Source organism: Ascidia mentula, chromosome 2 (assembly GCF_947561715.1).
Source record: "Ascidia mentula chromosome 2, kaAscMent1.1, whole genome shotgun sequence".
In the NCBI taxonomy this organism is placed as follows: Eukaryota; Metazoa; Chordata; class Ascidiacea; order Phlebobranchia; family Ascidiidae; genus Ascidia; species Ascidia mentula.
The window spans coordinates 11,284,774-11,309,794 of NC_138567.1; the positions used below are offsets into that span (position 1 = coordinate 11,284,774).

General features: G+C 43.8%; 2 protein-coding genes across 2 annotated transcripts; both read right to left on the reverse strand.

Annotated features, from left to right (window-relative positions):
* Nucleotides 1-967: 967 nt before the first annotated feature.
* LOC145890109 (uncharacterized) lies at nucleotides 968-8,832 on the reverse strand. The gene is made up of 18 exons (XM_082981147.1): nucleotides 8,645-8,832; nucleotides 8,455-8,589; nucleotides 8,295-8,378; nucleotides 8,094-8,224; nucleotides 7,720-7,862; nucleotides 7,202-7,358; nucleotides 6,856-6,921; nucleotides 6,247-6,421; nucleotides 5,839-5,973; nucleotides 3,775-3,909; nucleotides 3,577-3,711; nucleotides 3,386-3,472; nucleotides 3,184-3,314; nucleotides 2,968-3,110; nucleotides 2,637-2,793; nucleotides 2,421-2,486; nucleotides 1,973-2,171; nucleotides 968-1,757 (listed from the first exon to the last, which is right to left on the reverse strand). Exons 1-18 carry the CDS (start codon nucleotides 8,757-8,759, stop codon nucleotides 1,615-1,617), a joined length of 2,337 nt encoding a protein of 778 aa, XP_082837273.1. The 5' UTR covers nucleotides 8,760-8,832; the 3' UTR covers nucleotides 968-1,614.
* Nucleotides 8,833-12,725: 3,893 nt separating this feature from the next.
* LOC145888713 (A disintegrin and metalloproteinase with thrombospondin motifs 4-like) lies at nucleotides 12,726-24,540 on the reverse strand. The gene is made up of 12 exons (XM_082979535.1): nucleotides 23,695-24,540; nucleotides 23,343-23,621; nucleotides 23,095-23,278; nucleotides 19,527-19,621; nucleotides 19,237-19,443; nucleotides 18,147-18,280; nucleotides 17,575-18,072; nucleotides 17,345-17,484; nucleotides 15,918-16,118; nucleotides 15,657-15,844; nucleotides 15,371-15,567; nucleotides 12,726-13,933 (listed from the first exon to the last, which is right to left on the reverse strand). The coding sequence occupies exons 1-12, from the start codon at nucleotides 24,367-24,369 to the stop codon at nucleotides 13,615-13,617; spliced, it is 3,117 nt and encodes a 1,038-aa protein (XP_082835661.1). The 5' UTR covers nucleotides 24,370-24,540; the 3' UTR covers nucleotides 12,726-13,614.
* Between the last annotated feature and the right edge of the window lie 481 nt (nucleotides 24,541-25,021).

Here is a 25,021-nt window from a genome sequence, read left to right on the forward strand (position 1 = left end):
TTCTATTCGAAATTCTAATATATTATGATACGTCATGCGACTGTTTACTGAAACGAAGTATTATTGATCACAAGATTGTTGCCAACATTCGGGTTTGTTTGATTACAATACTCTGAGTTATAACAGTTGTCCATGTTGTTCTGGAAAGCCAAGCAAGGTTTAGAGAACACGCTCAGAACAACTGCCTTATCGACAGCCAGTCAGTCCCTACTGGAGACTCATAAGCTAGTGCCTTTAGACAACAACCGCCAAGCAGATGTACCATTCCTCCGAGCTGCCACACCTACTCAAGCTGCACCTATTGGTTCGCGTCATAAATGATTCAATTAATTCGCCGCAATCAACTGGTAATGTATTTTTTGCAATATAGTTCCCAAGTAGAAATGTTAGAATCATCACCTTAAAGACAACACAAGATTAATGCTTTAACATCACACCCAAAATAACGTTACCACGTAATGTTACGGAGTAAACAAACGCACCACCCCCGTCTTATTTACAGAGTAGTGTCGTTGCTGCTATACTTTTTGGTTTACCGATAATCAGGGACAAATTCGGTAAGGTTCAGTGGGTTGTTTCTACATGACGTCACAGCTTGCCTTGACCTTTGAGGTAACGTAATTTGAAGGCTCTCCTATGTTTGAAATTATTTAATATCTACAACACAAGGCGCTCTAAAAAACATTTTTCTTGATACGGCAACAGGAGAAACAGCTGATACGTTTAAACCGTTGCGAACGAAATACTAATTATTATCTTTGCTTACGATTAAAAATTTTCTTATATTTTGAATAAATTTTCACTTTATGACCAAAGGTTATTCTTACGCCAGCAGCAATAATTCCACGCCACGTATATCTAAGATTTTCAGATTAAGTTTCCTTCACGTGAGTCCTCGAGGCAAACAACAAGCTCATGATTGCACTTCCAGACATAACAACTTAAGTTTACTTTCTGTACATCAATCATATATGCACTGTATTCATTTTAGTATTGTAACATTGGTTAAAACTCACATGATACAGCTCATGGAAAAGTCACAATAGTTAGTGAAGGTAACAAAAAAGCCACTCGCCTCCAAAATGTACACAAACTGTGCCAGTAAAATTTACACTATGGTCTGGTAATATGGTTCAAGCAGTAAGTGCAATATCAGTAAATTTCACCAGGCTTAGTACATGCAAACGCACAACATTAGAGTTAAAACTTGTGGTAAAAAAGCACGTTTTAATTAATAGAGATTACAGCGCTGTTAAATTCACCAAGCATTTGTAAATTTGCTTTATTATGCAAACAATTATGGTAGGCACAGGAACACCCGTGGCATCGACTTGAAAATATAAAAGATATAAAAATGAGTAACATGCGAAAGTGAGGTTAAAGAAAACATGTAACTTGTAAATGTTCGAAGTTGGCGAGGAGTTGCCATAAACAATAATGAGGTCATGGAACTTTTAAATCAAGCAGAGCGAAGCGTTTTGTTTTACTACAGTCGCCGGACAAACAATAAAAATAGGTTTGGAGGCTATTTGTAAAAACCTGTTGCGTCATGGGGTGTATACATAGTGTCCATGTGAAAATGCATGACCGGTTTGTAACACTGCGCAACAAGGACTACTTGTTGTAAGTAAAGGCACTCTGGCTCCAGTCGTAGTAGTTGTACTGCGGGGCGAACGTGTTTGCTGTTCCTTCGTAAGTGTCCTTTGTTTCAATATTCACCGCCGTAGCGGATACGTAGCTTGGCGGTGGAGCTGTGGCTGTAAACATCAACAGTTTTGTAATATCCGATATTTTACTCTAGTATATTTATATAGTGACGTTAGAACCAAGCGCGGATGCTACATCAGTCTGACAGTAAAGGAATGACTCACGACTGACAACATGTGTAACTTTGATGGTTGCCGCCAAGCTCAATGTTTACAGAAACCCTGACATTTAATGAACATAGGGTATTACAGAATTTGCCATGTACCTTGAACTGGAGGTGGATGCTGTGTGTACTCTGGGGCGCCGGGCATTGGGGCACCGGCCAATGGGGCACTTGCTGTCAAACTGGTTTCTGCTATTGGCTGTTCATAATTTCCTGTTGTTGACTGGTGTGGAATGGTTCCTATTTCAATGTTTGCTGGCACACGTAGATTAATGTGACAGGCCGGGGTATCAACACAGAGCTGAGAGAAGTTATGAGGTTGTTGTGAATTATGGGAACATCATCATTAATCACCAATAATAATATTTAATTTGAACAATATTTAAAGTAACACAACTAACAAACCACTTCTAGTTTTGCAAAATATACTACTGCTTAGGCTACTTCATGGACAACTAATGACAATAAATGCACCCTGTGGGTTAGTGGGTAGTGTCACTCTATACATGTTGATTTGCCAAATTAAGAAATAATTTCTCTACCCACTTACCTCAACATAGTACCGAATGTTAATAATGTTGCAAAAGCGCAAAGGAGATGGTGGAAGGGCTGGAATCTGCAATAAAATGAATAAAAATGTCATAATAAATGAAACCAATGATAATCTGCTGGTTTTATCTAAGTTGGGACAATAGAGGTACATAAAAACTCTAATGTCTAGAAACGTCCACAAACCACAATCAAATAAATGTGATTAAATCTATACCTGCAACCTTTCATTGCTAATGTTAGCAACTGAGTGGCTGTTCACAGGGGGACCTTGAACAGAAGCAACTGTGACAGGAAAGGAACGAGACTTGCGAGTGGAATTTTCTGTGACCATTTGTATGATATTAAGCTTGCTTCCAGGCAGGTTGGTTGTGCTGTAGTATTTGAAAAGGTGAAAAAACATTGGAATATAATCACAGAATGTGGTTACCTTTCATATAAAAATAAACAACTTCAAAAGTAAGATAAACGATTTTCTTTAAAGTTTATCACGAATAGTTGGGTGAAAATTTAATGTGAAGCAGAACAACTAGGGGCCAAAAGCAAACCTGCGATTTTCTATTGAACCATTGACAATGATAAACTCTCCAGGTACATAACCCATTTTGTTTGTGTTAACCTTTGCTTCAATAGGGCCACTTGCACAACACCAACAACATAGCTGCTTTGAGTCACTTCCAGACGAGGGCATCTGGAATTATTGTTGTGATTGTTTATCTATTTCGGTATTACAGTGGTCACAAGGCATTAAAAATGGTACTTACTAAACATTGTGGGTTGAAGTTCAAATCAACGACATCCAAAACAGTAAAAAGTACCATAGTTTTGATGTCACTAAAGAACCCAGATCGATCAATTTTGCCTTTGATCATGTACCTCACCCAACCACCAGATACTGCAAAACATTGTAAAAAAATATATAATAATATTCACTTTTTGCACCAAGACATTAAACAAATCCAGTACCCTCAATTGATGATGGGAGATTTGGTGGAAGTTGAAACTGGAAAGGATACACATTTCTCCCAGCTGAAATGTATGGGTTTGCACCGTCTGTTTTAATAAGAAATAGACTTTGTGAAGACGGAGAAAAATGTTATGGCCTGCTGTATATACTGAATAATACACAGTTTTAAAAACTTTATAACAACACATACTTGATTCGGCTACAACCACTCCAAGTTTAAAATAATTTTCTCTTGCACTATAATGCTCAGTTCTTCTGTTGTCACCGCTTCCATGTGATTCACTCCAGTGAACATGAGCATTTCCTTTAAACTTGATTTCAACCTCTAAGGGTCAAACAAAACGAACATTATAACTTGTTTAATACCAAAAAGCAAACATGTCCTTACTTTTAAAATCAAGCGATTCATGAGCTTCTATCACAAGATTTCCAGACACAAACTCTCCAGGCATGTACACAAACTTAGCTCCATTAATTTCGAAGTATAACTTTGCTTTCCCCATTTCAAACAGTAAGTACAACAATCAATTTCACTTAAACTTGCAACGTAACCTTAATTTACATGAAATACAACATATTGACTTGTCCTATCTATGTTACTTGTACAAAAGTAAGGGTTATTCTTATATTGCAAACACCTGACAAGCAACTTAAAAGAATGCAAATTGATTGAACACCAGTTTGGCTTTAACTTAAATTGATAAGACCAGAATCTGTAATTTTCAATATTGATAACCGAACTCCTCTAGTCCGCTTTACTACAAAGGCAATACGATGACATCATCAGCACCACTCGCTCGTGACAGCAGCATCACGCAGTCATTAGCAACGAAAACAGGGTGGTAACGAAAAACTTTCCACGACCGTCAGTTACTGCGAAAAAAAGACATCTATGATTAAACTATCGTGGAATGTAGGTGGGCATGCAGTGTTGTTGCGTTGTTATGAAGGTTAAAAAACATCAGATATGACACACTTGTTTACCTTGTCATTTTCTCCCAACTATATACATCACGTACACGTCATACACAATAATTCACTCACGAGGCATAAAAAATCCTAACTCACTTCTGAGCACTTCCAATAACCATAAAAAAGCTGTAAACAACCTCTAACACAATGGTTCTTATAACCTGCGGTGCGCGTTGACAACCTTTCAGGTGGTACGCATTAACTTGTGTTTTACCGTTTTTGTTATCGTGTTTTGGTCTAGAAACCAGTTAGGTGGTCGTTATAACACTATAAAAGCAGGTGGTACGGGATTAGAAAAACGTTGAGCACCACTGCTTTAACATAAACAGCTGATTTGTGGGACAATCCACAAGAATAGCCTGCAGGTGATACAACCACATATGGTTGACAGGTGTATGAGAGCAGTGTTCCCATAGGCGTCGATTTTTTAACGTTTTGTAAAATATTAAGGGTGAGTGACATTTCCAGGTTTTAGACACACGCAAAAAACATTTCGTCGGTCGTATCGCCCTAAACATAGGCAAACGACGCAAGTTCCGTTTCGTGTCACTTTGTTTATACACCGAATCATGTATTTGTAGCACTAAGTTTTAAACACTTTAATTATGGACCCCATTACTGAAAGCGGCACATTTTTGTTTCACTTGGTCTATTGCAGATTTAGTAATTTTGAAATAACAAACAAATCTATTACACAACAATGCCGATCCTTACCATTATGCTACAAGAATCGCTGCGTAACAATCCACGAGACACGTGTGTTTGTCTTGATTGTGACAGTGATAATACAGGTCGTTTGAAACTAGCTTAACGTATGGTATAATATGTGTGTTTTTTTTGACAATTATTTTTAATTTAAACGAAATACAGGGTAACAATGCATGCGTTGTCACCCCTGTTTGTTTGTGAGGGGTGGAATGTCACTCCTAAATCGACGCCTATGGTTGTTCCCAAACCATTTTACGCAAGAATGTTTGAACTTGGGCGCGGACAAATTAACCTAAAATACAAAGTTCAAGTTAAACAGACTTTAATGTGGCGCTTTGTAACTCGTTCGTGCCATAGTTTTATTCTGAAAAGTTGGTGGTTTGCATCAACTAGGAGATAATACGCTGTGCTATTGAGGTTTGGAACCATTGTACAGTTCCGAAGCATAAAATCGTTTTCAGGCTACTATTGTTTGTGTTAGTCAACAACACACGAGAACCAGGAAGACCGTGTCATACGAAATATATATATATATCATAACTAAAACATGTTTCAATAAAAAAGTAAGTATGAAGAAACGCAGACAACAAAGTGCAATTAGTAACCGTAAGTCAAAGATGCATAATAAAAGGTAAAGCAACGGGTTTAAAGTAAGTGTGTTCCTAAAAAAAAAGCACGGAGGCACAAAGGTTTAAATTTCACAATGCACGCAGAGAAAAATACAATTCCATGTGTATGTTTTAAAAGTATGGTTTTTCGGTCAAGCCAAATTATTTGTTGTACGAAAAGGCGCTCTGGCTCCAGTCGTAGTAGTTGTACTGCGGGGCGAAGGTGGCCGCCGTTCCCTCGTACGTGTCTTTTGTTTCTATGTTGACTGCCGCAGCAGCTGCATATGATGGTGGCGGGGCTGTACAAAAGCATTTCATGAAATATTTATTTGCCTGGCCAAGCATTGAAAGGAATTCCATCTTGGGCGTAAACAAGTGCAATTTGTAATTCAAAAGCGTATCTAAAATGTGCTGATTTCTCAAAAAAAAGTTTATCTGCAGTTCAAAAACAGCAAAAGCAAAACGTTGTAAAAACAAAGCTTCCATCTGTAACTCCTTCTAAAAGAACATGCAGGGAACTTAATTCATAAAACCTAACGGACATTATTGCAAAAAATTACAAGCATGGTAACCTCTATATTCCGCTGGTGCACTGCTTAAAACTTCAGTAAATGCTGGAGCTGAGGGCTGTGCTGCCTCTGGTGGCTGGGCACTGTTTTCCATCATTGAACGAAGTGGAATCGTTCCTATCTCTATTGGCGCAGGCACTCGAAGGTTGATGTGGCACGTCGGCGTTTCTACGCAAAACTAACACAAAATAAACTTTAACGCTTGTTATCAATAGTAAAAAAAGCTAATGTTGAATTTAAGTGGGAACAGGAAGAGAAAAAAATCACACAGCAATTTTCAAAGCAAGCAGTGTACGATTTCTTACTGCGCTTGTTACATTCGAGGACATAAGACAAGCTAACTGCAGTAACACCAAAACGCCCGATTAGAGAGACATCGTATTTAACCTTTTAGCTGGATGCCACCTTTGTAGTACAACATGAAGCATTTAGTTATTGATTTGTGGACATACGAATAACGTTTGCCACGCAAAAACAACAACCTACAGCGCAATTGAAGAGTTTGTTGTTAGAACGGTCAGTATGTATTTATTCCGAGCTGGGACAATCCTTCGCAGACAACTCAGATATCGACCAATTACGCAACATGTTCGACAATAAAATATGCATTACCTGGACGAAATATCGAATGTCAATGATGTTGCAGAACCGTAGGGGTGATGGTGGAACTGCTGGTATCTTTAACATAAAAATCGCTGTATGAGGTATATACTTGTTGCTGACAAATCTTATTTTATTAATCCAGATGGAAACTTCGCCTATTGGAATTGGGAAACGCTCCAGAAGTCAAGAAAAGACTGTTTTTCCGAAATTTATAAAATGTTTTTGGTTTCAAAAACCTTGCGTTGTAACAAAGGATGATTGTCTGAGGAGTATGACAAGCTTGCATGATAACATTGAAGCTGTTTGGGGAGAAAGTGTACATAACACCCACATTGCAGTCCTTTTGTGCGCTTACCTGCAACTGCTGGTTATTTGTTTGAGCCGAGGACCGATTTCTACATCCGGGACCGTTTATACGTACTAACTCCACATCAAAGGAGCGCGTCTTGCTTGTGGCTCTTTGTGTCACTTTTTGGACAATACTGATAGTGCTGCCACTCAGATCAGTAGTGCTAAAAAGACATGATATTAATGTACGTTGATTGACAGTGTTTCGCTCCTATTCTGATGGTGATTCAACATTTTACAGCCAGTTTTGCCAAGCAAAAGTTGATTAAACCATGTTCATTATTCAATCACAATGGAAAAAAATGCTACAAACTATTTTGGGTGTAGATATATGGTTGTTTTGTTAACTACTTATTGTGCCACTTGTTTTAAATCCTTTGTCAATTTCAGAAAACATGACACAGCCCAGCGACTGTTTTTCACCTTGAACTTAATTTTCACCACATTGGACAAAGGCATAACAACAATAGCCTCAATGACAGGGCGCGATAAACACAAAGTATTGTTTACTGGTCTGTAGCAAACCTTAGATTTTCAATTGAACCATTCACAACAATGAACTCTCCTGGAACATAACAACTTCTGTCTGTGTGAAGTTGGGCTTCGATTGGACCACTCGCACAACACCAACAACATAACTGTTTAGAATCACTGCCAGAGGAAGGTTTCTGAAATGAAAAATCATTAGTATTTCTGTCAGTAGTCAGTACAGATCTACTAAATAGTACATTACTATTTGTTACGTATCTGTTCTGCCACAACGCAGAATAAAGAAACTGATGCTTGTTACACATATATAAAAAACATAATTAGCTGTATTTGAAGTAGGGAAGTCTTTATTTCCAGCCTTAATTAAACATAAATCTAACTGACCATAAAAAAATTATTTATATTCATACCAAGGAATTTGGGTCTTGGTTTAGATCAATGCAATCCAACACAGTGAAGAGCATCATTGTTTTAATGTTGTTGAAAAATCCTGATCGATCAATTTTTCCCTTTATCATATATCTCACATAACCACCAGCCACTAAAAACACCAGAAAAAAAACAAACAAATTAAACAGCATTAACATGGATGTTTCAGTAGCTAACAACACCTTCAACAGAGGATGGCAGGTTCTGTGGCAATTGAAACTGAACAGGAAAAACATTTCTCCCAGAAGGAATTTTTTGATTTGTGCCTATACACAATGTATACCGATTTTGTAAGACATTGTTGCTGGTTACAGCAATGTACAAGGTCCAAAACCATTTTACCTGATTCCATGACAACAATAGCTTGTTTAAAATATGTTTCTCTGGCACTGTAATGTCTTCTTCTTCTTTTCTTTCCAGAACCATGGCTCTCACTCCAGTGTACATAAGATTGGCCTTTAAACTTGACCTCAATTTCTGCAGATAAAAATTTGTCCTCATATAGTACACAAAACACACAAATTAGACATACTTTTGAAATTCAGGGACTCGTCGGTCTCAACAACAAGGTTTCCAGACACAAACTCCCCAGGTAAAAACACAACCTTATTCTCAGTGGCTTCAAAGTAAATCCGAGGCTTTCCCATTGTTAAAAGAAATGAAATTTCTGGGTCAACTGTGCGAATGAATGTGCACAATTAAAAGAAATACTCCTAAAAAGAAGCCAAATAAATACGACTGATAAAAATTATGGAAAATGAAATTCAGTGAGCGATAATAACAAATAGAAAGAAAAACCAAAGTAAACTGTGGTAAAACATTGCACAATTGCAGCAGCCAGGGCGTTGTCATGTAAATTCGGGAAATTCCCTTCGCAAAAGTGTTGCCACCACAAAAGTGTTTTAACTGATCTCTATGTTCATTAGAATTTTTAAAACAAATGGTTTTTGACAATACCACCACCCTCGTTTCATTAATTTCATAAGTTGACACTATATTCAATGTGACAAACAGAAACGTCAAAGAATTTATTGTTTCCTTTGAATTTTTTTCTGATCCTCTGTTCCATTTTTGCATAAATACGTTTAACTACCTGTTTAGTCTGAAAGTGTCTGAAAGATTGATTTAAAAGTTTTACTCAGCTAACTACCTGTTTATTTATAGCCTACTTATTCTTCTGTTCGATAATAGGCGTGCGGTTCATAAATGATGAGCAAGATCCGATTCCACTTTGGCAGATGAGTCATACGTTTACTTTGTATGTTTGCGTTTCGTTTGAGTGTGATGATGGCCAACTCGGTCAAAAAATTTTTAACTGTAAGGTGGCGCAATTGGACTACTCCGACTAAAAATGCTGGCTTTTCGTCAGCGTTGTTTGATGTACCGTCCACTGCAACGGGTTGATACTCAATATAATAATAACTATTTCCTTGTACTTATATATTTTATTTAAATTCTCAAAAACTTGTTTTTTTGCTTGAACACAATATTTTCATGAGAGTTGTCTTCGTGTACCCATTTGGAATTCAGCTTGGGTGTTAAACAACGTCATCCACGGTGATTTGGTCAACAATTTCCGCCCCAACTGACGAACAACAGCTCAATACCGACATAGATAGCACTGCTGAGAAAATGTGTTTTTGCATCTGGCACGGGGTGAAGAACGTATCGATGGGTTCCCGCAACCTTTCACAGCTTGTGACCACGCCGTAAGCGTGCATCAACTGCGTTTAATTCAAGCACAATGTTGACGTCACAGTTGATCTGTGGCTTGGTGCTGATTTGAACCTGGCCAGATTTTCTCACGATCAACTACCAACGACATCCGCTCGTAGCAGTGGATTTAACGATCAACGTTTTTTAATCTTGATACAGTTTTTGTACACGCTGGGAACCGCACTTCACGATGTCGCAAAATCTTAATTGGTTTCTGGAGAAATGGTTTTGCTAAATTTATGTACTTTTTCAAAGCCAAACAATCTTAATGGGCAAAATCTCCCTTATACCGGTAAAGAACAGATAAAATGACGTAAAATGACGTAAAAAAAAGAGATTAAAGTCGAGTAACAACATCTTTTTGTTACTCGACGTAAATTTCGTAGAAAAGCTATTCTTTAACATTCTTTAACAATTCGGCCAACTTTTTGATAAGATAGTTTAAGCTTTGATATGATTTGTAATTTATAATTTTGACCAAACTCTCATTTGTACACGATTGTTTTTTTTCTCTAGATTAAATATTGGTTTTACTTTATTTCTTCATAGGTCTTTGTCGTCAGATGCTTTTTCTAAGGTTTATTGTCGCGTATATATCAGATCCGCAGGACGCGCCCAGAAGGCTTATTCGCTGAACTTTGCCGTGTTAGTGTTTACACACACACTAAATATCAACGAGGCAGGCTCGTGCCATAATTAAAACGGAGCCCGCGTTAATGCATTATGTAATACGTTTCCGACGGTATGTTTGCCACAGCGCCCGGAGCATCACCGCATAGAAGGGGCAAACAATAAGATCCTTGTGCCGAGCGATCGCCTTCAAATCTCTCGCGATTTGTTTGTGTGCAATCGTAATCGCACTCATTTTGTGCAGACAGCCGCGGCATCATTCATCGGCGGCGCCAGTAGATTTCTATCCAACGGTCGGGTTTTCCAGGTCACGACGATAAAGCTCAGCGAAGAAAACAGCGACATAATGCGATATCCGGACGTGAAGGCGAGGCTGCCGTGATTGACAAGACCCCATGCACGTTAAACGATTTTCGCACTTTGGGTAGGGACGCTCACATCCCAAGAAATCGTTGACATTTGTTGTTTGAAACGCCGCACCACTTGACCTTTGACTCTACGAGCAACGTTGCACTTGCATCGTCTCGTACTGTTTAATTTTCTGATACAAATGAAGCAAACATCCAGTACAGCTTTCTGTCGCCGAAACCACATCTGAAACAATTTTGTTTAGCTTTGAGTTGAAATGCGTGATGTAGCTGCACTTTATTTAAAGATCGGTTGCGGTGTTTTTTAATGGTAGACTGCAATGTAAACAACCACTGTTACCATGTTATTTTAATAATTCTGCGACTTGAGACTGGGATTAAGTTCACCCAAAACAGCGGAGTTTGCCCCGGTTTTTGTAACGTTTTCGCGTAAAATCAACACTCAAATCCGAAACAGCTGAATTGAGGCCAAAACACGACGAAAATAAATATTGCTCTGGTCAAAGTAAAGTATATTTATGTTCGGCCGGATTTATGCAGTAACATCAGAGCGGGAGCAATTTTATTGTCTTACACTCAACGAAAGGCCCCAATTGTGCGCAAGCGGTGATGCGTTTCATCCGGGCTCTGACCTCGTATTATTATTGCTGCCTCTTCTTACCGCTACGTCATCCCTCACTATAGAGGCGCTGCGCTATATTTGTGCGGGTCGCGAGAGAGGCCAAGTGCCGTGACGTAGTTGCGGTAGACAATAACCCCACCCTCTTGTGACGTAGCACGCAGCAACAGGGGTCTCCGAAAATACTTTTCAACATCGCGTACTTTATCATTATGCGCACTTCTGTTCATGAAACGTCTGCCCTGTTCTTTCGCCCGAGTCCAAATTGCACCTTGTGCCTCTTGTGGGTTTACGAGAGCGTATCGCAATTCAGGCGAAGCTTAGAGGCCGTAAACTGCTTTCTTTTCGTTTTGCTTGATATATACGTTAAAATATCAAGAGTTTTGGTGAAATGTGTTGTTATGACACTGGGTAATCTGCAACAATCTTTTTTTGCTGGTCTGAAAAATTTAGTATTCGCACATTTTTCACAGGATCAGATTTTAATTTTCTGGTGCGAAGAAAATGTGGCCAAGCCAAAGTTTAGGGGCGTTTCGGGGGGTTTGGGTAAGGCGCTGGAATTAGATTAGTGCGGCCTTCGCGTTTAGGTAGAACCCATCCGACAATAAATGTCAACATTTTAGCGCCCTTTACTCCAGGTCGCATCCCTTGCTTTCACTGCGAACCATTACAAAAGTTTGTTGTGTGAAGCTTGGGCGAAAATTTAAGTGCCTCCAACGCCTAATGGTTCTGCACTTACACCAACCCTAGGCGCGTGCGCCAGCTTTTACAAATGGGACTAGCGAAAAGCGTATAAATTACTGGCACAAGATATTGCCAAGGTCCTCATGTCGCACGTCCATCAATCATCAAGACCTGGTTTACAGTGTAAAAACGGATCAGCTGCGCATTCGAATCGACCTACGGCGAATTGTTGACACTAATGCCTTAGGTTCAAAGCCGTGTTCTTGGCTCCCAAGAGCGGCCTAAAAACACTGGGGTTATTGTGCTCCCCCTAAAACACTCTCTCCAGGTCTCGGCCATTTAGGACAACGAAAATATAAACAAAGAGCCGGTTCCCAGGTAATTAGATCCCTGCCTTCTTGTGGTGCTCTCCGCGCATTTCGCGTGCTCGTTGGTGCATGCAGGAAGTACCTTGTAATCCAGTGCCCTTTACATGCCGTTTGAAGCCCGATCTGCCTGCTTGCCTGTGCGTTTTTCTGCCTTTGAGGTATACACTGACTTTTAGACTGCACGATTGTGTCTGCCTCCTTAAGTTGTAGTACAAGCTTAAGATTCAGTGACTTCATTCTCGCTTTTTATTTTGTAAAAAGATATAAGAAAATACTTCTTTATAAATATTAAATATAGGTCAAACAACGGCTTCAGGCACGCAACGATATAACACAACACATAAAAGAATAGGCACGAAAAAGGGGACTAATTGAAGCCTCCACGCCGTTGTGTAGTTTATCGTGAAACTACCTTTTTGTGTAAAGACGGAGGCAGTGCGTTTGGCCAAACCGGACATAGCACGTTTACAATCGTCACAAGACGACGCATTTAATACTTGAAGAAATAACCAGTTTTTCGAGGTCACATGTAGCACCTTTAGGTTTGGGTCCCGAAGAATAATAATAGTACGAAAGTAAAAGAACCAAAGCGGTTTCAAAACGCCCGTCAGCACCGAATAGTTGAAAGCACTAAAAACGAGGTTTACTTGAATTATGTATATTGGTGCTTTTTTGATAAAAAATAAATTGTAAAAAACAAGCTTTTGATGTTTCAGAAAAAGAAGTTTTAAATACACAGAACCAACAGGCATCTGGGCGAGATAATCCGCTTGGTGGATGGGCAAGAAGAGTAGAGAGAGTAAGTAGTCCAAGGAACATGTTCTAAGCATAACTTACACGAATATGCAATAGTGGGACCAGTCCCTGCTTGGTGAGGACAAGCGGGATGGTCGCGTACAGTTACAACCGCGTGGGCAAATGACACAGAGAAAACACAGTGCTTAAATTTGGGCAACTCCTACCCGCACGACCGTTTGGGCGTACTGTACAGTGTGCATATAACGGCGCGGCTTGCTGATTTCACTCCTCCTTCCTTGATAACTCAGCAAACCTTTTAGGCGCACATCTCGCGTATATCTGAGATTCTTCTCATGACGGCATGTCGTCTTTTGTTTTTTTACCGGCAATCTCTCAGCTTGCAGCCGTGAGCTTCAGAAGGCTTGCGGCCTGGGTCGCATCTGCTGTTGGCCACCAACTGTCCCGATCTCATTTGACATTTCACCAGACGCATCTTTCTGCCGTGGCCGCAAGAGGCCGAACAAGGTCCCCACTGGCCTGCGTTCCAAACCGGACGTTCGCTGTGATTTAGACGTGCTATGATGCTAGGATGCCCGTTGCTGCCTCCGTACGGTGGATGTCTGCTTTCTGCTGGTACGGTCGGACAAGCTTTGATGAAGCAGGGTAGGGTGTCGTATGGTTTGATGTCAGGATTACATCTGAAGAGAAATAAAAGTTTAGTTTAGCGAAGAAATAGCCATTTTTGGGCATATGGACTCGCCTAGTTTCTACATCGTGAGAACGACTACTCCCTATATGCAGCACCGACGATGACCGTGTATTAACAGGGAAGTCCACGTTGTCTAATATGCACTTTCCGTGCTTGTTTAATGGCACGTTTAATGACAAACGCCATTCCGACGGAACCTACACTCCTTGGCCTTATGATTGATAGCATAGTGTGAGAAGATGTGGCTTGGGTTAAACCGGGCCATGGATATGGGCTTGTTTATACCTCAGCGTCAAGGCCAATTCGGGTGCACGCTAGTTGAGACGAGTAAATGTCAATTACGCCCATCTCTTGCGTCTTGCCGCATTCAAAGCCCCAATTAAGAAACCAGACGGTCCCAGGACACTTGGTCGTACGCATATTCGCTACTGGGCGCGATGAGGTTTAAATGCAGGCCGGAGTGTGGCAGCATCGTTGGCTGCGGCAACGGACCACCGTCAGCACAAATATGTCGCATGATCCTGACATATATACTCTCTAATGCTTCCGGTAGGATTATCGTGGCTATATTAATCGCACCGAAGTTGATATTACCACATACCGATTAGGCGACGTATTCATGGGAGCGCGCCTTAAGCGGGCTACGCGTGCGGTTGATCGGAGTATTGTTGCTTGTGGCGTGTGATATGTTACCCTTGTTTTGTTCACGTACCTATGGGAGACGTACCGTTTGACAAAACCCGCAGTCGATTGGGTTACTTGTTTTCCTTGTAACCGTGTCTCGACTTCATAGTGGCGTCACCGCTTTTTGCTCTGCCGTAACGCGGCGAGCTTAAAGCAATTAAGCCACCGTTCTTTGGGGCGGTGCGTTTTCATCGTTGCCTGTGTTCTCGAGGGTTGTACATAAACAGCCCCCTTCGACTTGTGCGTGGCGTGCGACCGCGATTCGGTCACAATGGGAACGAAGAAAGTGATATTATAGCGCCTTGCAATTCCCACACTTAGGTAGACCCGCGAGCGGAGACAATAATACACTTGAGATCAAATGACCTTGGGGCGCTGCGCGCGAGAAGCCGCGAATTAAGTGAAAATTTAATCGTTGCGCTCTTGGAAAATTAAGAGTCCGAACGTCCATGAGGACCTGCGAACTTCGTGGCTTAATCACCGCAGGCGATGACTCCCTCATCGCATCAGGTATTTATATGCTCATTTGAGGTTTCAACTTCCGAATGTTGTGTGACTGACAAGTATCATTACACCTTAAGGAGCTTTAAGCTTGTTTCATATGAGGAGTTACTCGGTCATTTTAACACGAACATCGCTTTGTTGCGGCCTTTTTCCATTGCGAATTACCAAAAATCATACGATTAGTCAAGAACTGCAGCGAAGCATCAAATAACATAGTGACGATAATGATACTACTTACCCATTAGCTTGATGTTTTCCTGTGCGGCATGTAACCATTCTTGTTTTCCAGCCAGATCCACATTGCAGCTTGCCCTGGGTACGGCACTTCTTCCATCTTCCGGCCACCCATCTGGGCTTGTGGCGCCGCATTGCCTTGCTGCGGGACGTCGGTTTGCCTCGCGTAGTTGCCGAACGCAGAATGCTTGTGGGTTTAGACTGCAAACAAAAAATTACTCAGGTCATTGCAAAGCCCCGACCTATCCGTTCAAAGCAAGTCCTCCGATGCTCGGGTTTAATATACGTACCGATTTTCGTCTGGCGGCAGCGCGTCGTGGAACAGATATGTAGTATCGGTATCTGATGCTTGGCGGTGCGATATCTGTTCCACGAATCCCGAGACTGAGCACTTGAAGCTTGATGGCCTCCTTCAAGGGCATCGTGGTGTGAATTCGCTCGGTAACTTTGCTCACTCCACTATACTGAATAACTGATCCTGCAACGCAAAACGTGGCGGTTTAATAACAAATTAGTTACACGACGTTAACCAAAAAACAAGCGGTTCTTACCGTTAACTTCAATATCCTTGGCAATGGTGATGAGGGTCAGGGCGCCATTCAAAATGTACTCTCCTCTGCTGTTTTGCAAAGCGAGATAGTTGCCATCGTATACTTGCTTGCGGTAGCCTTTCTGAGTAATCTTGATGTTGGCGGCGCCGACGGGCAAGGTGACAACGTCGTTGTAGCCAGGAGTGCGTTTGTTGTATTTACCTGGAGAGCAAATGAAGCGTTAAACATTTCGAAGGTGAGGCTGTTGTTAATGCCGCCCAAGGGTTAGGCCTCCGATCTATCACTCGGCTCCCGAAACACTTGGAATTTCAAAAATCCTTATGAAACTCTAACAGCGCGGATTATGTAAGTAGAACGAACGGCTTGATAGTATTTTTTTCAAGCTGATGTTTCGGGAGATGCGCCACCCAAGAGAACTGGTTATCACTTGAGCAAACGGTATCCATCGGTCAGCGCTGGATTTCGCCACGGGTCAGTGTCGAGGTTAAGAAGGGCTCTGCCCTCTGAACAATGACTGAACGACCCGAAAACCAGTTGTTGACCGTTGTTATTAAGCGACAGGCGTTTCGCTGCTAACTCTCTTCGCACTTATCCGGTTGAGTGTCGATCTGCAGGATTTGCTACTAACCTTCCGGTTTGAGATGCGCGTTGTATGTCATACGTGTAACGATTCTATAAATAAACCTTTAAGAGCTAAAAAGTGCACCGACTCAGTGACGAAGAGCTTGTGATCCGTGACTCGAGGGCGTAAACAAAATACGATTTATCGGAGTTGGAAGTAAGGACCAATCCCAGTCTGGTTGGCTGCTTCAGGTTGTATTCGGGAAACCAACAACGCTAATGGTAGGCCACCAACCAGGTATGGATTACTTTCTGCTTAAACCGCAAAATGAATTGCTTTTCGGCGCTGGTTGAAACCCGTCAATTGCTCATGCAAGCAGTTACTAGACCCTGTCAAGCAGCGCCAAATCCCCCGACCGTTTGTCATCCCTGTTTAGCGCCACGATGGCATCCCTAATTTCAGTCATGGTGCGCCGCGCGCTGGCCTAATATTGACAAAACACTTGCACAGCTTTTGGCGTACAGGCCATTGCCGCGGCATTCGCAGGGCCTTAGTAACGCTTTGGGGTCGTTTAATTTCTGCACGAGCATTCCATGGGTCGTTACGGATCGCGCCCACGTTATTTTATCGCGCGCTGTGAGAAAGCAAGTTGCAGCTAAGGCGACTTTTTTCGTATCCTTATTCGGTCCGACCTTGCGCTTGCCCACTCGAGCCACACACGCGGCAACGAGACACCCATCACATTGGGGCGCAGAACCGTCTCACTTTCGCAAGACACAAAAACGTCGTGGGAGAAACTGATAGGGTCGCGATCGCAAACGATATCACTTTAATGGCGAATTTTCTAGAAGAAGGAGGCGCTTACCTCTGACTCGCTTGCACTGGGACTTGTCGCCGTTGCACACACCGCACTTGTTGAACTTTGCTTTGGAGTTGAGGATGCCGTCGCAGCCTGCAGGCATGCACTGGCCGTGTACGCACACGTCCGCCGTGTCAGGGCCACATCTGCGAGAAACCACGCGAACAGTTAAGGCTATGCAAACACACTTCGTCGCCCACATTTGTGTGCACGGAAAACTTGAGAGGAAAACTCACCTCGTGCCGTCGACCACACGATCGGCCAAAGTAATGTAAGCTCCGGTTTGTACAGACTGGCAAATGAGTTTGCAGCGATCACGTGGATGAACATCGGCGTACTTCGGCATCCAGGTGTAATTGTTGCGCATTCCGAGCAAGGGAACCTGCTGGCCGTTGTAGAAGGCGCATTGTTGACTGCGGAAATCGCCAGGCTCTTTGCCGTTTACTCGCGGACACTTGCGGTTGTTGCAACTGTTGAAACGCAAACGGTCGCCCATGCAATATTGTCCACCATGTCTTGGTCTGGGGTTGTTGCACTGTCTGCTGGACATCTGAATTCCACCGCCGCAAGATCTTGAACATGAACCGTATGAACTCCATGCACCCCATTGGCCGTCCACGGGAGTCATAGGCGCAGATTTAGGCAAGCACTGTCCTTTCATGCAGTGTTTTCCCGGGGAACAAGCTGTTCCGTCGGCACGAGGGTAATTCCTTGTGTGGCATTTGTTTGTGTGCCTATCATAGAAAAAATGCGACCATTTTAGTGAATGCTTAAAGCACAGAGACGTCGTAACCGCAAAATTACTCACGCTCCATTGGGAAGCTGGCACCAAAGTCGTCCACACTCGTTCATGTACGGACAAGCCACAGCTCCCTCGCCGAACGCCATAGCGCACTGATCGTTCACGTCGTACAACTGTCCTGGAAGTTCGTGGGGGTATGCCTGTAGACAAACATGAGTGGTTATCAGATTTGTGGGAATGTGCAAAAGCCCTAGAACTTTATGTCGGTGGCAGCACGCAAGTTTGACGCAATTGAAGCCCCCCACGATCATGGGATCAATGATTAACAGCCCACAAAACCTCACTTATCGATTTAGTTGCCAACTTGGCATGTAGTAAAGAGAGCATTTGTTGTACTTTCGATATCGTTAATGTTGTGAAAAGTTTTAGGCGTTTCCTGGATCTTTTAACCCAGCAAGGACCAGTTGACCGAAACATATCGACTGGTATACTTCCAATAACCTTCATATTATGTACAGTAGATAGTTGTCATTCCATCCAAATACATATGCTAACAGTGCAGACAAGGCGTCTCAGTGTGGCCTCGCAATTGCCGGTTTAGTCGTGACCCGAAGACGGCGCATGGGAATTATAGTCGATGCGATAATTGAAAACCGCCTAATCGACGACAACTTCCTTCGACAGAAACCGCCAAGAACAGTCGCGCGTTGTGACGGATGTGCTACGCAATTAGCCCGGGCGCGTAATACACGGGAAAAGGTTATCGTGGTCGCAATGCGCCGATACAAGCGCTTCATTGTTTCAGCTGAATCTCTGATCGCCGGAAACAAGAAAAGAGCGCATCATGTTGACCTCCTATATCGGGGTTCATCTGGCAAAAGCACGATATGATGCAACACGCGGAAGCGTCAATGCATTTGCCATCAATCACGCTTGAAAGGAGTTTGATTTTCGCACCTACTCCGGTGTTGTGGCAACTGGTGTGGTCGACAAAGATAAGCGAATCAGCAACACTATTCAACGTCAATCACAGCTCCGCTATCTCCCTTCCTCGAAACCCATACTGCCTCCCAGTTCGTGACTTTGTGCAGCTCGCTGCATGCTAAGCCTAATCGCCGCTATCAGAGAACGGTTTTGCGTGTGTGTTTGCACCCACCTTAGTTTTCGAAGGTCTGTCCAGCAGGCAGTTTCCGCGGCCTTCTTGCAAGTAATCCAGCACGGCTTGACGGGAACACAAGCTCCAGGGTTGGTCGCGATCTACTCTGTCCATCGTTGCGCTCATCACGTGTGATTTAGGATTGATGTTGAAGTTTGCTTGACACAAGCCGTTATCGTCGTGCATCATATTTAGAACATGTCCGACCTGGAAAAAGAGACCGCACAAGTCAGACAAACGCGGTCACTGACGTGTCCAACACTGGATCCTTAGATGTAAAGGTCATTTACCTCGTGAGCTACAGTGTAGGCCGCTGACAGCCCATCATCCTCGACGATGGCGCAGCTGTGGAGGCCAGAGCACATGGTTCCCACCTCTGCCATACCTGCAACGCAAATACAGGATAACATTTTAAGCCCATTAGGCCTACAGAAGTCAGGCGCTGATACAATTGCCGATGAAGCCGTGTGTATAGCTACCGGTGGAAACAGATTAGCCTCGAGGCCGACTGTTTCTGCCTTCGTCTTATCGCATTGCACGCATTACTGAATCACTGGCCGGCACAAAGACCCGTTTGTTTTCGGTCTTGGGCGCACTTGTCACCGCGATCTGTACCCACTCGCATCGGCTTTGACCCAACCAACGAGGGGGCGCCGCATAATTCAGCCCAGGTTTAGGCAATCGCTGTCGTTACTGTTGCTCCGAAATGCAGGTAAATCTGATCGGCGCAACTAGATATAAATAGCTTTTGGTTCCACTCTGATTCGCGTGCGGCCTGGGTTAATCGTGCCGTCTGCTAAGCCAGGAAAGGTTTGGTTACTTGTGTCGCTTGAGCCTGCGGCTTGAGCAAAGGTTACATGCACCAAAGTCGCCTCAAATGTTATTCCAATTTGGCTGGAACTTTTTTGTCAGTTGGGTTGTTTAGGAAATATAAACTGAAATGAAATTTTTTTCCGCGATGACTTTTAGTAGTACAAAATTTTTAGTTTGCTGATGTCTCCTGACGCTCAGGGAGATGCACGACCAAGAATATTTGTATCCGCCTCAGGTTTAAAACGAAGTCAATGATGATCCTTGTTTATAGTACATGAAGTAGTTCTAGTAGTAAAAAAAGCAACTCCCCCTTCCATTTTTTAAAAGGTGACGTCTTCGCGCTAAAAACCGCAGTTTAAGTCATTTTTTTTCACTCCGGACATGGAAATTGTCGCCTCGATGCGCGTGATGTGTTGCACTTCTCAGAACAACTATTCTCGCTGTGGCCGGGGAGGGAACGTTGAGCACACAGTGTTGCCTTTCCGTACCCATTCGCCGGTTCCTAGCAATTTATACCGCGTAACCGAATCGCGCGCACCCTTTATGATTTCCCTTCGCCCGGCGCCGATAAACACAGGCATCATGACGTGTGCGGGCATACGAACACTTATGCAGTGTTTTGCATCGCGCTACGGGCGTGAATCATAGGTCGGAAAGAAAAAAGTTCGACTTGTTTTTGAGCATCAAGCGGTAGTTGACCTCATCGACTATATTTATATGCATGATATATCATTGTGAGTTAAAAGCCGGGTTCTCGCGGGCGATTATGCCTGCTATCACATCAAACAAAAGCTCCAGTGCTAAGCGGCAGTTTGCTTTCGCTTCTCAAGTTAATTGTCACACTTAAGATTTATTCACCCGTTGTGCCAAGTGCGGTCGGACGGTGTTAATTGGCACTCTGCAACATATGCTACATCGTCGCCCGCTTCCTGTCAATGACCTTCGACGATAAAAATAGACCTGAAATCATCGCATGGTGCTGATGCCCAACGAAGAGCCGTTTGAGGCCACTAGGATGGGTCTATTTATTTGCCGCCGAGCTAAGGAAGGGGCTCGGTTTGCGATAAGTGTGCGCGATAAGGCCCCGCTGCGCTATTTTGAGCGTTGCAAGTGCCTTCGATTTGAAGGTTCGATGTCGCTTGTGCCGTTAATTAGCTTTCGCCAGCGACTGATCTCCAACCCGCAAGGGTTGAAAACACATGAAGTCCGCTGATGTCATTCGACACGAGCGTAAACTTCCGACCGCGTCACTGACAAGTGAAGTGTCCTTACGACGCCTCACACCCTCACCCTACGGTTTTGTTGACCGACATGAAAGACTACGCGCAGTGCATCTGGGCGCGTGCTCTTCATAATCTGTTGTGTGTTTTGGCTCAGCGCGTCCGCCTGCGCCTCATCACAGGATGGGATCCGATGTCTTTGAAGACGACTTCCCTAACCCTTCGCGCGCTGGACGTTCGATTCGCATCGATAACAAGAGGTCGATTAAGCGCCGTCAGAGCGTGGAAAAATTATCGCAAACGTTTATGGGAAACAATGGATCGCGACCCGGCGGCGGAAACGACGCCCGCGCTACGCCATGTAGACTCCTAATCCTGACAGCTGTAACGATCTCGGGTCAGAGAGCGTATGCGGCCACCTGGCAACTGCGCAAACAGCTTGATTGTGTTAAAAGACTTCTTCGCGTGTTGACATGCTAATAGGCGGCAAATAAGCGCCTTCGACCCGACGTGCACTGACGCAGATACCGGCCTCGGCAAATTAAGCTCCGTTATTATAGGAGGAAAAAGAAGTTGGACTTGGGGTGATTATAAACACTGCGCGACAAGACCCCGTGACGACAACACGGTGGTTAAATTGTTTAGCTTCTCAAATAGATCTGTCACATGTCACCGCACACCAATAAGCGACCGTGTACCCGCAAAAGAGTCCCGCGTGACCCAATGGTTAAGAAAACACTCGTTCAAAGAGTTTGACGCAATGCTATGGGGTGGCCTTTCGCCGCCTTTAAAGCGGGCTAAAGGCGGTTGCAAATTGACGCCCGATGCCTTTCAAGTGTCGGCGCTTCGCTTTGCTTTCGGCTTTGTGGCAATCAGGCTTTTTTAACCGCGGCGAGACACACGGGGTTTGATTGACTTAACCCCTGGGCGCTGACATTTCGGGGAAAGCGCGCGCTGCAAGTGGGGATATTCACTGTTTCACTGTCCATGTAGCGAGGTGGATCGTGATTCATCGCGCGGCGGGACTTATTTAGATGCAACGGTAACCGCTCCGTCCCGCGGGTGCAGTAACTCCGTGCACACGCGCCGTAGCATAGCATAGCAAGACCCGGCCGTCCAAAGAATGGACCCCATTGTTTGCGGAGATTAAACGAACCGCTTGTTGCTCCGCTCGACTGGACGCGATTCAACGCCGAAGCAAAACGCGGGTCACAACAATTACTTTTGAACGAAGGTTACAAACTGTTGGTCGCGCATTGGCTGCTAGCGTTGCAGATGTAACTTTCGTAACCTCAAACCCTCTGAGAACTAATTTGGGGTGCTTTGTCGGCGGTCGCCTGTCAGGAGTTTATCAGCTCGTAACTGCCTGCCGATGACGTCAAAGTACCTTGCTGCTGTCAGTAAAACTACGACGGAATGCGTGGGCAAAGCAAACAGAATTAGTTTTAGTTTGTGCGCTTGGAGAATTAGAAATCCGGCGTGTGATCGGGTGCTTTTCAAATCATATTTTTGTTTTAAACACATGATGCCCTAGCTGGAGAGCTGCCTTTGATCATTAGGCGTAAAAGCGGCTCTGTGCCTTAGCCGAAACCCTGCTGGCCTTATATAAGCTGGCGTGCGCGGCGCCAACTCGTTTGCACAACTGGGTAGAGTTGATTGGCCAAGCGTGCAGTTGGCTTACGCGACGCGCGTTCCACTTTCGAAGGGTCGCTGCGAGAAGCGACCAGTGCACTGTGAGTAAATAATGAAGGTCGTCCTATCGGACGTTTTGGCGCATACACACACACGCGCATTTGAACGAGCTAACGTTTGCTCGTACGCTTACCTAAGGTATCACAGGAGTCTCCACACAGGTTTCTCCGCGTGAGAAGAATGGCCAAGTCAGAATGATCCGGATTGCTATCGTCTGGTGTGTTGTGACGCTTTTGCCAAGTGCAGAACTGACGAAGTGTGACAGCAGCGTTGCTGCTAATTTCAGGTCCATCACGGTCATCTTCAATCACCATAATCTGCACAATAACAAGATTAGCTGGAGCAAGTTGGTGGTTACACACACTCTCAAAATTATCATACCTTCACTACGCTGATAGCAATGGCGCTACCAAGACTGGGGTGCGAGAATACACGGTTTGCACCCATCATTATGGTGAGGATGTAATGCTCCAAGTCATCGCCGTGTTCGCGAGCCATCGTAGTGTCGGCCACAACCAGGGTTTCGATGTAGTGTTGACGAGATTCGAACACGTCGCGTTTACCTCGCACTTTTGGCTTGTCGCTTATTGAAAGTTCGAAGTCGAGGACGTTCTGCTCGGGCGACGCCTGGGCGGTTGCTTTATTCACCTGCCTGACGACCTAATGATATAAATATTTTTACATACCAATCTGCCTGTTGTAAATTACCCATCCCAAGAGACCGATTCCTTACCCTTTCAACAGTCTCTTCCATAGGGCCGTGAAAGAATGTCTCCTCGTAACGGCGGCGGTGTCTTGCGTCCTCAACGCCGCACTCAGCGCCGTGGTCGTGTTGGTCCGATCTGAGACTGCGTCTTTCAATGATGTGAGGCCTCAACTCAGTCTCGAAGGAGCTTTTTGCTTCAGGTCGAATTGAGTACTGGTACTCGCCGGTGTTGATGGATCCAGTAAGCGAGTCGCAAATGCTCATCACTGCTTGGGAACCGGGCTTGCCCACAACCGTGCCCTTGTAAAAGCATTTGCGAAGATGCGGCGAGCTCGAGAATCTTGCCTCGGAAACATTTTTCCACGTGTAAACGGTGGTCATAGTCGGGGCCACCAAAATGTCATCCGGCTGAAGACGGACAAGCATGTCTTCACCGAATGCGTGGATTTTGTACGTTGGATTGCTGAACTCGTTGGAAGCTTCCTCAGCTGGAGCCAAAGATCTGCGTGCTCTGAAGTGCATTGAGGTGGCTTCGGTCAAGTCTTCTCGAACACGAACCGGTGTGACAATCTCAATTTCAGCTGTACTTCGCTTTTCGCGACTGGCTTTGACGTCAACGCGAAGAGGTTTGACAGCCTGTGTTGCGGCTGCGCATAGGAGAACTAGTGCGATCGCACAGCAGGAGGAAGATAAAGTGCACATGTTGACTAGGAGTGAAGGAATAAATAAAAACAGAAAGTTTTGAGTTTAAATTAGTGTCATCCACTTCAGAGGGATTTCCTCAAAAGGTTTGGTTCATCCGTTGAGTTTCCTATCCAAACAATAGCAATATGTCTTTTCAGATATAGGCTTAAAGGCTATTTCGTTGTAGTTAAGCCTGGAAAACATGGGTAAACAAGATTATTTGTCTGGTTCTTACGACACGGCGACGCCAATACTGACGTGAATGAAATTCAGTATTCCATAGACCGTGGCGTTGTGTTAGAGTCTACGAAAATAAAGCGAACTATTTTCATCCCTAATACAAACGCGCCAACGCGTGAGAGTGATTTAATCAAGGCGTCTGAAGTCAAAAAGGCCGGTCCAATCAAAATATTGTCCGCCACCGGTTTAAAGGCCAAGGCCATTCAAGACTTCAAAGCGCCAACGTAAAGTTTACATTGCACCACTTTGGGTAGACGACGACAGAGCCAGTGGATTTTGTCGCTCGTAAATAAAGGAGGACGCTTTGAGCACCGGACGACGAGTTATAATTGCCAGCGTCGCCCAACGTCCGTTGTTGTTTCGAAAGGGAAAGAGAACCTAATCGACGAAATTAACAATGCCCAAAAGCAACAAACTCAATGGTCCGTGT

What these genes read in the sequence shown, in the direction of transcription:
- LOC145890109 (XM_082981147.1), bottom strand. Translation starts at nt 8,759, where the DNA reads ATGGGAAAGCCTCGGATTTACTTTGAAGCCACTGAGAATAAGGTTGTG. An exon ending in TTAGCAATGAAAGGTTGCAG is followed by an intron (nt 2,487 to 2,636) that starts GTATAGATTTAA and finishes ATTTTATTGCAG; the next exon opens with ATTCCAGCCCTTCCACCATC. An exon ending in GCATCCACCTCCAGTTCAAG is followed by an intron (nt 1,758 to 1,972) that starts GTACATGGCAAA and finishes TGATGTTTACAG; the next exon opens with CCACAGCTCCACCGCCAAGC.
- LOC145888713 (XM_082979535.1), bottom strand. Translation starts at nt 24,369, where the DNA reads ATGTGCACTTTATCTTCCTCCTGCTGTGCGATCGCACTAGTTCTCCTA. An exon ending in CCTACACTGTAGCTCACGAG is followed by an intron (nt 19,444 to 19,526) that starts GTAAATGACCTT and finishes CTCTTTTTCCAG; the next exon opens with GTCGGACATGTTCTAAATAT. An exon ending in ACAGACCTTCGAAAACTAAG is followed by an intron (nt 18,281 to 19,236) that starts GTGGGTGCAAAC and finishes GTTTGTCTACAG; the next exon opens with GCATACCCCCACGAACTTCC.